Source organism: Squalius cephalus, assembly GCF_949319135.1.
Source record: "Squalius cephalus genome assembly, chromosome: 5".
Taxonomy (NCBI): domain Eukaryota; kingdom Metazoa; phylum Chordata; class Actinopteri; order Cypriniformes; family Leuciscidae; genus Squalius; species Squalius cephalus.
In genome coordinates, this window is record NC_137126.1 from 7356481 (window position 1) to 7371005 (window position 14525).

The 14525-nt window shown below is 39.1% G+C and overlaps 1 protein-coding gene across 1 annotated transcript in view; it reads right to left on the minus strand.

Moving 5' to 3' along the window:
• Positions 1 to 674: 674 nt before the first annotated feature.
• ap2b1 (adaptor related protein complex 2 subunit beta 1) overlaps positions 675 to 14525 on the minus strand; it is a 50612-nt gene continuing 36761 nt past the window's right edge. Inside the window, exons 21-22 of the mRNA XM_079872806.1 lie at positions 7976 to 8130; positions 675 to 868 (exon numbers count right to left, since the gene is read on the minus strand). Of these exons, the coding sequence (XP_079728932.1) occupies positions 794 to 868; positions 7976 to 8130 (230 nt within the window). The 3' untranslated portion in view covers positions 675 to 793. The remainder of the gene's footprint in view (positions 869 to 7975; positions 8131 to 14525) is intronic.

The window sequence follows — 14525 nt, forward strand, 5'->3', positions numbered from 1 at the left end:
TTGAACAGATATTTCTAACACTCCAAAAACTACCGCACAAAACCCATTCACTTTCACAAGCACAATATATCACATATGGATGGATTCAGTCTGGGAATTAATATCAGATGACTCAATTATACAAGATTAATAGAAAACATGTTTTGAGACTTTGTTTTTTGTATCACATTAAGTTGATTCATAGCACTTTCAATGATATAAGACATTGATGGAGTGTCGACATGTTCAACAGTGGTTAAGCTGAACAAGATAGACAAAACATTAGAAGGAATGTGACGTTTTATGTTGGTCAAAGCATGCAAGGCTAATAGACAGCTGGCAATGTAGTACAATCGCATGAAGAAGCATATCAGAGAACGCATGATGTATATCAAAAAACGTACTATTTTAGGGGATATAGTGATTTTTAAGTGGTTACCATTAAAACAGTATAACTTTCATAACTTGCTTCAGTTTAAAGATTTTACTCGTATACTTTTGCCTTCTTCGCATAAGATGACAAATACAGGGCATGGGAACGTGAAGTACTGACAATGCGTTCAAACAATTAAAAAATATATAGCTGTGTTCCAGAATTCCCTTCGACACTATCAACAACATCAAGACATTTGGCTAGAACGGAGCATGTGTGATTCACGCGTAGTGGGCACATTGAGGAAACTGGTACCTATAGATGGATTTAAAATAGTGGCAGAAAACATTGGAGAGCTGGATCCTCTGCCACAGAGGTGGTGGTGGCTGGTTGGGGAGGAAGGGACGAATATGTAGAGAGAGAAAAGGACGATAGAGACGTTCAGTTCTTCAGAATGGCATCGTACATCTGGTACACGTACTGAGACACTTCTGGAGCCCTGCATTTCAGAGACAGCTGAAAGAGAAAGAAAAGCTGTTTAAATGTGGATTGAAAAATTTAAATGACAGGCAGAAATTGTCAATTATGGTTTCTAAATGTCTCACGATTTTCAACTGTTAATGCTCTCAGCAGCCACTCAATGTGGTCGACATAATTGTTTATTATCTGTTTTTAAAAAGGGGACCTATTAAGTCTAAATTTCTATTAGAAAAAAACACATTATTTTCACATATCGTTAGCCTCATAGCATAATTGCCTAAGTCGTATTTCAATGTCTTTGGAAAACAAGAAGAAACAAAAAATGACTTAGGCAATTATGCTATGAGGCTAACGATATTTGACATTGTTGCAACTCTATGAAGCCCCTCCTTCCGAAAAGCGCAGTGTGCTCTGATTGGTCGGCTGGACCAGTGTGTTGTGATTGGTCAACTGCTTCCAGTGTGTTTTGGAAATGTCACACCCCTTAACATAACGGCAAGTTTCAACACACCAATGCAACTCAACCAGGCCTTTATTCTGCATATGCCTTGGGTGGGAATTCTTTAAATGAGGAATACTGTAACGTATGTTCCCCGAAGAAAACTCAAGACTACAATGAGGCGTTTCAGGGAGTTCAGAAACAGTAAAAGACACTGATATGAAGAATAACTCCCTTTGGAGTGACTTTGTGCTTTGTAACTTTGCAGACCTTTTTCATGCGCAAACAGCAACATTACACAATAAAGGAAGTTGAAAACGCAAAAAAGCATAATAGGAGCCCTTTATTGTAGGCTGGGTCATATTTTCTTTTACGCTGCATAATTTTATTACGAGTTTGCTACCAAATTATAGATGAATTTGCACCATAATATTGTAATGTTGAGTTTGATTGGAAACACAGCCTGTGATGGCAACAAAATATATTGGAAGTCTTTTCTCTTCATTTTTGCAAACACAACTATGCACTATGCATAATGATCATACAGCATTTATTCAAAAATCTTTATCATTGTATTTTTACCCTGCTGTCCATACCTCTATCAGAACAGACCGTAGTCTATTTTTGGGTTGTGACCCACCAGATGATAATCAACAACACCACACTTTGATGGGCTATATGTTTAGCACTAATATTTGCTATGAATGACTGCTTTAAGAGGGTTTTCCTTTTTGCTAGAGTTACAGCTTTTCACTACAAACCTTTGAGTGAAGCTGGATAAATAAAATGCTACTCATAAAACTGTTAGAATTAATGTTCCTTTTAAGACCATTAGAAAATCTGCACAGACTCAAAGCTAGCAATTCTTGAAGTCAAATCATTTGTTAATTTGCATGTCCAATAATTTTCAGTTTGGAACTGCAAGGACTGAAATCCTAAAACAAGTTAATTCATAATAGCAAGAATAGTTTCTGAACATGAGGAAGCCTGTTATATATCACTAGTGGTATATATACCACTTGGGATGTTTATATGTGTACAGTACCGGTCAAAAGTTTGGAAACATTAATATTTTTAATGTTTTTGAAAAGTCTCTTCTGCTCATCAAGCCTGCATTTATTTGATCAAAAACACAGAAAAAAACAGTAATATGTGAAATATTATTACAATAGCTTTAGAAATCATTCTAATATACTGATTTGATACTCAGTTATTATCAATGTTGGAAAAATTGTGTTGCTTAATATTTTTTGGAACCTTTGATACTTTAAAAAGTTAATAATAAATTCTTTAACAAAAACAAAAAAAACCTTTTGAACGGTAGAACAAAAGATTTCTAGGATCATATGACACTGAAGACTGGAGTAATGGCTGATGAAAATTCAGCTTTGCATCACAGAAATAAATTATATTTTAAAGTATATTAAAACAGAAAACCATTATATTAAATTGTAATAATATTTCAAAATATTACATTATTTTTTAACAAATAAATGCAGCCTTGATAAGCATTAGAGACTTTTCAAAAATATTAAAAATAGTAATGTTTCCAAACTTTTGACCAGTACTGTATACACACACACACACACACACACACACACACACACACACACACACACACACACACACACACAAACTATGCTATTGACATAATTTGAAGAATTTACTTAAAGCTACACTGTGTGATATTTTCCCCCTTCTAGCGGTGAAATTGTATATGACTACCCAGTGAATATTAGTTTCTGTTCCTTTCAATTTCGAGGGCGTTTTAACTCCTACGGTGGCCGTATTATTCCAAGATTAACATGGCTTCCAGTTCGACTTCGTTCAATTGCGCCTTTAAAACTATCACCTGTGATCCGGCGCAGCACAAATTTATGTTACAAGGAAAACAATACTTTTTCACCATTGACGTGAGGAAAAGTAACGCAAGTTATACTAGAGGTCGTTCTGGCGTTATGCACAACCATGCTATGGTTAGACAAGCAACTATAAAACTTCGAATTTACACAAATAGGCTGAATTACCTGCCGAGAAGAAAGCAGGCAACTTCGGCGTCCGTTTTAAAATCTTTGCTCCTCATGAGCTCTTTCCATCTGGGAAAAGTTACTCCAGTATTGACTTTGGTCTTGCTGATTTGCTTGACGTTTTAATTCTCTATTTCGCTTCCTTGGCGACTCTGCTACATGTCCTCGAAAATAGGCTTCATCCTCCATCAGCAATCTTTCAAATCTGCCGGCAGTCGCGAGTAATCTCCCCCTCGCATTCGTCTCTGTGTCACTGAGTGTAAAGCGCGAAAGGCGAAGCTTGAATTTACAGGTATGTCCCTCTTTGGCTAATGTAGTTTCAAGATGGAGGGGCAACATGGCGACCGGCATTCGAACCCCTCACCCGTATGTACTTTCAATGGCAGATTATAAACTTACGAGAATACTTTATTACTTGAAAGAAGTAAATATACATTAATGAGCACATATATTTTTGAAAGAACTAAGTGTTTTTTGCTAAGAATCAACTAAAAGAATTACACAGTGTAGCTTTAATTCATTGACATAATTTGCATGAATTACAAAATTTCCTCCATTTGCTAAAATGACAGCAGCATGAACTCCACAAAACCTAATGATCATGTTCTCCATCATGATTTGAGATAATACAAAAAGTATATTGAGCTTCAACAGAAGCAAGAACATTTGACCTTCTGTACAAAGAGCCAAATGATCAATGTCAGTAGTTACTTCTTTGAAATTAGATTTTGAATGTGAGTCTCAGACTTTCGGACTCCACTGTAAATAATAGTTTCTGTTTTTTGTAATTGTATTTCAATATACAATAAAACATCCTCCAAGCAGAGGTCTACCAACATTTAAAGAAATATCATTTCTTTGATTAACAACCCCAAAACAATGGCACAGCAAACATTACAGTCTGTTTTTCTCCTCAGGTGGCCAAAGAACTATATTCACCCTGAGGAGCAAACAAATAAATAAAACCGACAATGAATACTTTTGCTCTTTTGGCTCAGCTCTAACTATCAATTCCCACTTCCCTTTAAATGTCACCATCTTCGGATCGACCGAAGATAAATCTGTGACTTTTTCTTCAACTGAATGCACTGAACAACCCTCGGCCCGCCAGGAACATAATCCCTCATACAGCAGGGGTTGTATTGGTTACCTTACTTGAGGAATGTGTTTCCGGAGGTCTTGGCAGACAACAGCACTCCATCACTGGCTGTTAGGTCAAACCGCACTGGTTCGACGGAGTCCAGTTATCATCTGTTCAGATCGGAGCCAGATGCTGCCAGGATACCGAGGGCTGAAGTCTCATTAAAAATCAATTGTCTGGGATCAGGTAGGGTTTCTGATCGCACTGATCCGTCCTGGCCTCAGGGGGCCTCAGGCAATCAAGCTCAGCAGAGGTGTCTGAACAGATGCCTTCTGAATAATAAAGAGGGCTCTATTGCTAATCAACCGATTAATCTATTTAGCAGCCTCTTAATTTGAACACCAACTTCCCAATGGAAATTTATGGAGTCCATGGCAGCTGCTTTGCTGGCCAGTCAGTCGGGATTGGTTTTATTTGTTTTTGTCATAAGGACCAAGGTGAGAATACTTTTTACTCACTTGAAATGGAATCACAAGTTGAAAATAAATCACTGAATTATTTCAACTGTTCAATCAGATGCCATTTTTATTCTGTCCACCAACTGCAGACTACAAGCACAGGATTGTGTGGAATCAGAGGCGGTGAAGAAGCATCTATGCCAGGGATGTGCGCAACGACTAATTTCAACTAACTTTCCACCGGAGAAAGTCTGTAGGCCTATATGCGATCCATTGATGAACACTCAAATTCCGCACTGAACGCTAAACTTATAAACAATGTATATTAAATTTAAATGTATATATATGATTTTTTCCCAAAAAAATATTTATTCCTTACAAGTACTGTTAAAGAACCGTAAGCAGAGCCAGAACCTTTTCTTCACGATTCCTATCCCTAAACACTACAATTACCTGCAAAGACAGCATTTTTCAGGCTTCAGACGCTGTCCATCTGCTGCGTACACACATTTACACATCACTTCGTGCTTAGCAGTCAGTTGTGAAGATCTGAAGAGGGATTTTCTGTCTAGCTTGTCATAAAGCCAGTTTTATCCCAGTGCTTTGTGTTTAAAGAACAAGCATTAAAACTGTCGAATGTGATGCTGTAATTTGGCTCACCCTCACTCATATGATTATAACAAACCACTGTCAAATGTGCAGCTGGAGCTTCTCCATCTCCAGTGCCATGCTGTCGCCAAGCAAAGGTTCACTGCAGGTGCTCAACTTGTGTTCTGTGCCTCACTGAGCAAAAGACTATTTCAGTTCACCAGGCAGAGCACTGTTTGGCTCCACATGAATTATAAAAACTTGCAAGTGCAAACACTGAACGGATGATGATCACTCATTGCCATACTTTGCATCTCAATTTCAAAAACGCAGCCAGATTTGATATCCGATGAGAGGTTTGTGAAGAACTTCTGATATGAGTTATAGAAACAAATTGTGTTTCATGAAAGAAAGAAAGGCTGAAACTACAAAAAGGAAAGTTAAGAGTAGGGTAGGCAATGTTTTTCATAAACTCTTTTTGTTATAGTGGTTGAAACTCGGTTCACACACATCCTGACAGCAATCAATAATATAAGTCGTCTAAATATAAAAAATAAATAAAAGAATGTACATGTATGTTCTGTGGAAGTCCCAGGATCAAAAAATGTTTGTCCAATCATTGCATTTGGCCCGAATGTCTGCCTGCCTGTCATCATATGTATTTTCAAACCTCGGCGCATCACTCTGCAGCAGTCAGGTGGTACAAGTAAGTTCATGTTCATTAATATTGTAATGTTACTGTTGTTGTTGTTATGTCTTTTGGAGGAGACGTGGCTTTGGAGACGCTCTGAAGGGAGGCTGTTCTAATGCTTTCAAAACTAGCTTTCCCTCTCCAAAATTGCCTACTCTAGCTTTAATGATGTTTTTTTTTTTTTTAAGTGTACAAAACTAAAACGCCTTTTAACTCTTTCCGCACCATTGACGAGTTTTTCTTAGTCTTCAACAAAAATGCAATTTTCTCAGCTTTATGTTCGAAATGTTTTTTTAAATGAAACTTACCACATTTAAGTGTTGATAAAAAAAAATAATGAATGAAGATAGAATGAAATGCATTGCTTGCTTTTGATAAATTGACTGTTTACATGTTCATTCAATAAAATATTCTGGGGGGCATGAACATTTAATGAATATCATCAAAAATGCTGCCTCTGGCATACAATAAAACACTGGCGAGGACATAATTAAAGTGTCATCTCACTTCACTTTCCAGTTAAGGTGATGATACACAGGGCAACTTTTTGGGCAATGTTGCTGTCAACGGGCAACCAGATGAGACACAGGGCCCACAACCGATCTAAATTATCCAGATAGAAATTCATTGCCCATTTTCAATGGGAAAGTGCCCAAGCAACAATCGCTCGGCTAGATTGCCCAGCAACATTGCTCAAAAAGTGTATCATCACCTTTAGAGTTCTCATGTGATAACATCTTACACGATGAAGGTACATGAAAAACTATTATTATACTATAAGTATACTATAATAAAACTATACAATTCCATTATCATCTGTAAGCAGTTATTGCATTCTGCTACTGAATCTTTTGCAGCATCACATCAAAAGAAATGACATTTTATCGAAGCAAAGTGTCTGCAGTCACCAAAGTTGAATGTATTATTCTGTGGTATCCAAGTGTTTTTGTCTTAAAAAGACAATAAATAATTTCAAATGGGTTGTTCTTATAGGCTGCGCTCAACTAGCGTAGTCTGATTCACAAGTGAACGACTCTTAAGAGCTGGTTCTTTTAATGAACTGGGCAAAATCAATCAAAGGTCTTTGAATCAGATTAACAAATTGCTTGCTGTATCTGTCAAAGCTGTTACTGAATAAACATCTGATTCACTTATAGAGTGCATGTTCTCTCAGAGGCACACTTTAAAATAAACCAAAAGTAGAATATAGTTTACTAAACTTGTTGACTTAATACAAAATCACAGAGGAGAGGATCAAAAAAGTCATACATAAGCAGTCTGTTACATAAGCAGAATCTCAATAAGTGGCAGCCAACAAGTTTTAGTCAACAATTTTTGGACCAAATGTCATGCATGTTGCTGTTTGTGAAGATAATTCAGGAATGTTCCCTAGGGCACTGGGGATCCATGAGCTAAAACAGGGATCAATACTCTACCTGTCGGCGACAAGCCTTTTCTGAACGCTTCATGCTGCTCTTGACCTTCCTGTTCATTTAATGCATTAGGCAAGCAAATCAAGCAGAAAGCATGGCTTTCAGGGTCATGAATTTATCATGTTTAAAAAGCCTGATCTTCAAAGCAGTGAATTACATAAAGTGCTGAATTACAAGGTGCTGAAAACTTGGGAGTGGATTGGTGGACAAATAAGTGGATATAAAAATAAAGCAAGTTTTATGTAAATACAGTATTCTGTCAAAGTGAGGGATGAAGGATGTCCTTGAATATGGTCTGGACAACGTCAAAAGCATTTTGTTTGTCAAGGGACAAGATTTATTTTGCTCTTTTGTATTAAATTGGCAAGCATTCGTCGAGTTCGTTTGAATACCCAATTGTTGAATCTTCGCGCTGTGAGTGATTACCGTGTAATTGGGATTGCCAGGTTGTATGCGGAGCTCGGCGAGTATCCAGATCCCGTTGGTGAGTTTGAGCGACTGATACAGCATGTCCTGGCCTTCTACGTTCCTCTTGGCGATGGTGTAGATATTGTTGTTCTGCAGTTTGCCTGACACCGTATCTGCCAATACCAAAGACACATGGTTACCCAACAAAACATTCACAGAAGTCTCTCAACAGAATACAGTATCAGCAAAAAAAGCTACCATCCATCCAATTTAAAAACCCCACACTTGTATTAAATATTCCCTAAAAAGTAAGTACAAGTATTCCCTATTGAAACAAGAAGCAAAACATATATTTTTTAAATAACCTGTTTGTACCATGGATAAAATCAATAGAGACTCTTTAAAAATTGATACATTTCAGCCAGTTTCTTCGCAACCAGCTTGTGGTTGGGAAAGTAATAAAGTATGAGCATTAGCACAACCAAAGGCACACAATTAACCGAAATTTGCTACTTGCTATGTCCTAATTGGACACAGGTGGTGTATGAGAAGTTGACATGTAATTTTACTGTGCTCAAAGAAAAAGGACATACATCTTTTGTTTCTTTCACCATTTGGCTGGAAAAAAAGGCTTTGTCTGCAATCATAAATTATCTATTCAAATTAATTTTGAAAGCTTGAAATAAAATGAAGATAAATTTGACCAATTAGACACACACACACACACACACTAATTGGGTGCTACTTGACAATTTAAGTATTACCCTAAAAATGTAAAATACCTGTCATAATTTTTCATTTGTAGTGCGGTAATTTTCATTTTTAATGCTTATAAGGAACTACTTCAAAATGTATTTATTCAGTCCTGCAGTGTTACAGAAATTCAGAGATTTTCCGCTTAAATATTATGAAATATTACGGAATACTTCATAGTCCAAATACTTTACATACAGAACCATTGGTGATTAAAAGTGGTGAAAATGATGACCTATTAGATCATCTAAGTAAGATATACAGTACAATATGTATAAAGCTTCAACTCTTCGTGTTACCATTTTACCATGATCAACTACATGGTGATAATACGGGCAAGAAGGGACCTTCTCATTCTTTAAAGGAGAACTCCGGTCAATTTTAACATTGAGCTCATTTTTTTGTAAATTTGGAGTGCTGTCAGTACAGAGAACAATGACAAAAATCGGTGTTGCCTACACAGAGTTATCCTCTTTTTAAAATTTGCACCCTGTTGACTTCAATGGGGCAAGTTTTAAACCTGCTTTTAGCCTCTTAACATCCTTGATGTGTCATTACAAGTGCACAGGTCATGTGAGTGATTCCTTCAGAGTGAACACGTACTAAGTTAGTAGGTACTAAACCTATGCGCGTGAACTCGACAATCAACTACTGTGGACTTCGACCGAAAACAGGATGTAAATACAGGTATGTGCGCTGGCTGAATATTATCATTTTTATTCATATCTTTCATATCTACTGCAGTCAGATTCACCGTGTTCACTCTGAAGGAATCACTCACATGGCTGGGCACTTGTAATGACACATCAAGGATGTTAAGAGGCTAAAAGCAGGTTTAAAACTTGCCCCATTGAAGTCAACAAGGGTGCAAATTTTAAAAAGAGGATAACACGGTGTAGGCAACACCGATTTTTGCCGTTGTTCTCTGTACTGACAGCACTCCAAATTTGCAAAAAAAAGTTCTCCTTTAAGATATTTTATTGGACAAAACCTTTTATGATCAACTAAAAAAACATTATATTATTGAACATGTTAACAAAAACCTGTTCCTAACATTAGAAAATAATCTACTGCATGTAGATTAATGTCTTAAACAGCAGATTAATTTACACATCATACTATGACCCTGGCCTGAGTGATGCTGTTCTGGAATCAGACACTACTGAGCCATATCACTGTGCTTTGAGAGCATTGGAGAGCGTGGAACGAGAGAGAGAGAAGAAATGATGAAACCCCTGGCAACAGAGATAGCTAAGCGCTGAAAGACAAGGACGGGCCACAAACAATGTAAGAGCAAAGTAAAGGGGCACAATAAAACCCAATAGAGTGTTTAAAGAGGGAGAAAGATGGATTGGGGAAATAAAAAGCCAGAAGGGCAATGAAGATGGAAAACATTTATACACAGACAGAGGGAGGTCTGAGGACAGAGTCAGCGGTTATATAAGCCACAGAATCAGGTGATGACAGTTGGTGTTACCAACATGTGGAGTGTGCTGTGACTCACTCCAGTTCACACTGACTGACTGCACACACTACTGCTGTCAATCCTGTGAGTCTGCCTTCACAATACACAGCGGAAGTACAGAAGGAGCTGCTCGAGACAGGGTGAGGAGGGATACAGCGTAATATGTAAGGAATAATTGACGACGGGCTGTTGAATTATTAGAAAAATAATGCAGCCACGACGCTTATACTACGGTTACCATTGATAAGATGATGTATTTCAAGACGTTTGTCAGGTTTTTGTCCTTAAAGCGCTCTTGTGTGTAGGACTAATTTCTTACGCATCTAATCCCAAGCCTCCGTTATTAAAGGTTGTCTAAGCGATCCCGGGAGATGTTTCTTCTTGTTGACATTCGAATTATTGTCAAACAAAACGGAGGCTAGCTAGACCCTCCCTCCTCCTCATCCGCGCACTAACCCCCGAACCCCACCCCCACATCATTCTTGTCGGTTATTGGCTGGAACAGTTTGTTGTGTTTCGTGCTGCGGGTCGCTCTGTTTGTTGCTCAGTTTGTTTTTGTTGCAGTTTGTGGAGCCTGTGGTGTCTACAGAGACCGCGTTTTTTTACAGTGTGTTCAGGGGACAGGCAGCTAGCGGATAGTGAGGAGATGTTTGCGGTATGTGACAAAAAATGTTTTGGCCTAAAAAACGCGTGACATGACTTAGAGCACCTTTAATTCCAAAACATCATTTTAGAGCTAATAACGGAGACTTGAGTCACTGAGAGCAGTGTGTAGTTATTAATGCAGTTATTAGAGAGAGAGAGAGAGGGAGAGGGAGAGGGAGAGGGAGAGAGAGAGAGAGAGAGAGGGAGAGGGAGAGGGAGAGGGAGAGGGAGAGAGAGAGGGAGAGGGAGAGGGAGAGAGAGAGAGAGAGAGAGAGAGAGAGAGAGAGAGAGAGAGAGAGAGAGAGAGAGAGAGAGAGAGAGAGAGAGCGAGCGAGAGCTTAAGCGTGTGTGAATTACCTCAGTCATTCAACAGTCTCTCAACAGTGACAACACGTTTCTGTGCGAGTGTGTGTCCGTACTGTATCTGTGTTCATTTGAGTGGGATAGAGAGCGCAAGAAAGAGATGTGTGTTTTTCCATAATAACTAATAAATGCATTAATACATAATAAAACTTAATTTTGTGGCTAAAAAACGTGGAAATAATTGGTTGTTTTTTACGGTGACCGGGAGGGGACATGTTCGGTTCACTTAGTTTTGTCGTGGCCACAACATATAAACTCGTGGGAATGTGATAATATGTTGTAGCCACGGGATATTAATTCGTGGGAACGTCATATTAAGTCGTGGCCTCGAGATCATATTTTGAGAGAACGACATCTATTTCTCGTGGCCACGAGTTATGTTGAGAGTACCACACCGGTCAATACTGAACATATACAGCAGTCGGAGATGGAGATGACTGATGAAATAACATTTTACTTTCAATTAGGAATGTCATATAAAGATATAGTGCGGTCTCTGGCATTAAGACATGGGTACGTAAGTGAAAGACGCCTGAAGCGCATTCTTAAGTTGAATGGGCTTTTTCGTAGGAATTGCTTAAGTGTACTAGTACTAGCTACTGGGGTGCTCTCAAGGCTCGGTGCTTGGACCACTTCTCTTCTCCATCTACATGTCATCACTAGGATCTGTCATTCAGAAACATGGTTTTTCCTATCACTGTTATGCTGACGACACACAACTCTACCTCTCATTCCAGCCAGATGATCTGACGGTAGCTGCTCTCATCTCAGCCCGCCTGACAGACCTTTCCTGCTGGATGAAGGACCACTACCTTCAAAGACTTACAAAGACAGAGCTGCTTGTGGTCTCGGCACTTCATCCGAACCCAGCACTTCATCACAATTTCTCCATTCAGCTTTGTTCGTCAACCATTACTCCCATCCAGGACAGCCAGGAACCTTGTAGTTGTGATTGATGATCAGTTAAAGTTCGCAAACCACATTGCTAGAACTGCCCGGTCCTGCAGATTTGCCTTATACAACATTAGAAGGATCATGCCCTTCCTCACAACTCATTGTCCAAATTTTCGACGGAAGTTTGCTGGCTTGAATGAAATACTCAGGTCACGAATAAAGTCCCGTTTAAGGCAATAAACAAAAACAAATTATGAGAAACTTAAATTAACAAATAACAAAGTAAATTATGACCGGGGTAAAAGGAGGAGCCCGTATCGCATGTGAAGATTTGGTTCCCACGTTATAAAACTGGTAGCCACGAGAAACAGATGTCATTCCCTCAACATACAATCTCATGTCCACGAGATATTATGACGTTCCCACGACTTAATATCACGTTCCCACGAGTTTATGTGTTGTGGCCACGACAAAACTAAGTGAACCGAACATGTCCCCTCCCGGTCACCATAGTTTTTATCCTATCGTTGACTATATTTATTTGCACGGTTAGTGTCTTGTGGGTTTTGGTTCTGTAAGATGTAAAGACCTTTGAAACAACTGAAATCATTTGGCGAAGTGATATGGAACTGTAATGCTGTCAAGACCTGCCTGGAACTACTATAGGCCCCGATCACACCAAACTAGGGAGACCAGAAAAATTCGGGACAGTCCCGAAATCTAAGCTGTTGTCCCGAATCCCGAATCCGGCCCTAGTTGTCATGAAAATTATACTAAAGCAAAATCTTGAGTAGTTATTGTCTGATAAAATATTAAAAACTGTCCATGGAGGTTGAGTTGTCCTGCAGCCAGCCCCCACCGGCTGCTCATTGGCAATTTGCGCTCTCTTCATCTAGACCTACTCTATAAAACAAAAAGGAGCAAGTTGCAGCAGCCGCGAGGACAGTGAATGTGCAGGCAGCCAGTCGTAAAGGAGTGATTGATTGGTCGTGGCACTGTGTGCAAAAAAAACAACTTCGGCCTAATGTCTGATGTCGGGTTACACAAAGCAAATCATCTACACAATTATTTCATTTTCTTATTTAATGACCGACAATTTAGTTGTAATAATAATTTGGGCATAAGGCTTGTTAGAGTTATAGACTATAGCCTGAAAGGTCTGATTTACGCACTGTTACAACAGTCATTGTTTTGTTTGGTCTTTGGTGTTTTATGCCCCCAACGTCGCCTTCCAGGCAGCGAGGGGATGGGTAGGTTTAAGGTTGAGGGTTGGGTTAGCTGCCTCTAAGGAGCCATTGGGGGCATAAAACACCATCGAGCGTTTTGTTTTTCCCACAATGACATTTGAGTTTTAATGTTTTTTTTTTTGTGGCAGACTAAAGACTAATAACAGACTGTTGATCTTTGAATAAAAATATCTTTTATTATAGGCTATGTAGTCTAATATCATAGTAGGCCTTGCTTTTTTTCCAACTGCAAAAACACGAGGCGCAGCAGGCGGTAAAACGCGAGGCGCCTGGGGCGCATAAACAGCACGCAGAACGCTCACTGCAATAAGAAAACAATTAAAAAAAGGCGCCTCTCACTGCAAAAATCACGTTTGGTGTGATCGGGGCCATAGCCTTGCGTTTTCCTGAAAATAATGGCAGAGCTTAGAACATGCGTCAACCAATCAGAATCAAGCATTCAACAGCCCATAGTAAAATAATACAGATTTGCTCAAGGAAATGCAAAACATGCTACCACAATGCTAGGGTGTTGTGGGTGGCTGCCATGCGGTTGCACCCAAATACTGTTCGTTTTCTCACACAAACCGCTCGTTTCGTGTCTTAGGCCATCAATGTGTACTTACGATGGGGAATTGTTTAATTTGGACTCTGTGCATGCTCTTTGAGATAGTGACCATAGACCAGCATTATATGACTGACAGACAAGAACGGTTTGACCTAAAAATATCAAAATTGAAACTACTGCGGAAACAAAGACACCTACATCTCGGATGCCCTTGAGGTAAGCTAAAACATACCAAAATTTAATTTCAAAGTGAACTATCCCTTTAAGTGTACTAGTGGGTTTCATGGAGGGGTGAGATGTCTACATCGCAACATCTAGCTACTGGGGTGCTCTCAAGGCTCGGTGCTTGGACCACTTCTCTTCTCCATCTACATGTCATCACTAGGATCTGTCATTCAGAAACATGGTTTTTCCTATCACTGTTATGATGTTTCCTGCTAGATGAAGGACCACTACCATCAAAGACTTACAAAGACAGAGCTGCTTGTGGTCTCGGCACTTCATCCGAACCCAGCATTTCATCACAACTTCTCCATTCAGCTTTGTTCGTCAACCATAACTCCATCCAGGACAGCCAGGAACCTTGTAGTTGTGATTGATGATCAGTTAAAGTTCGCAAACCACATTGCTAGAACTGCCCGGTCCTGCAGATTT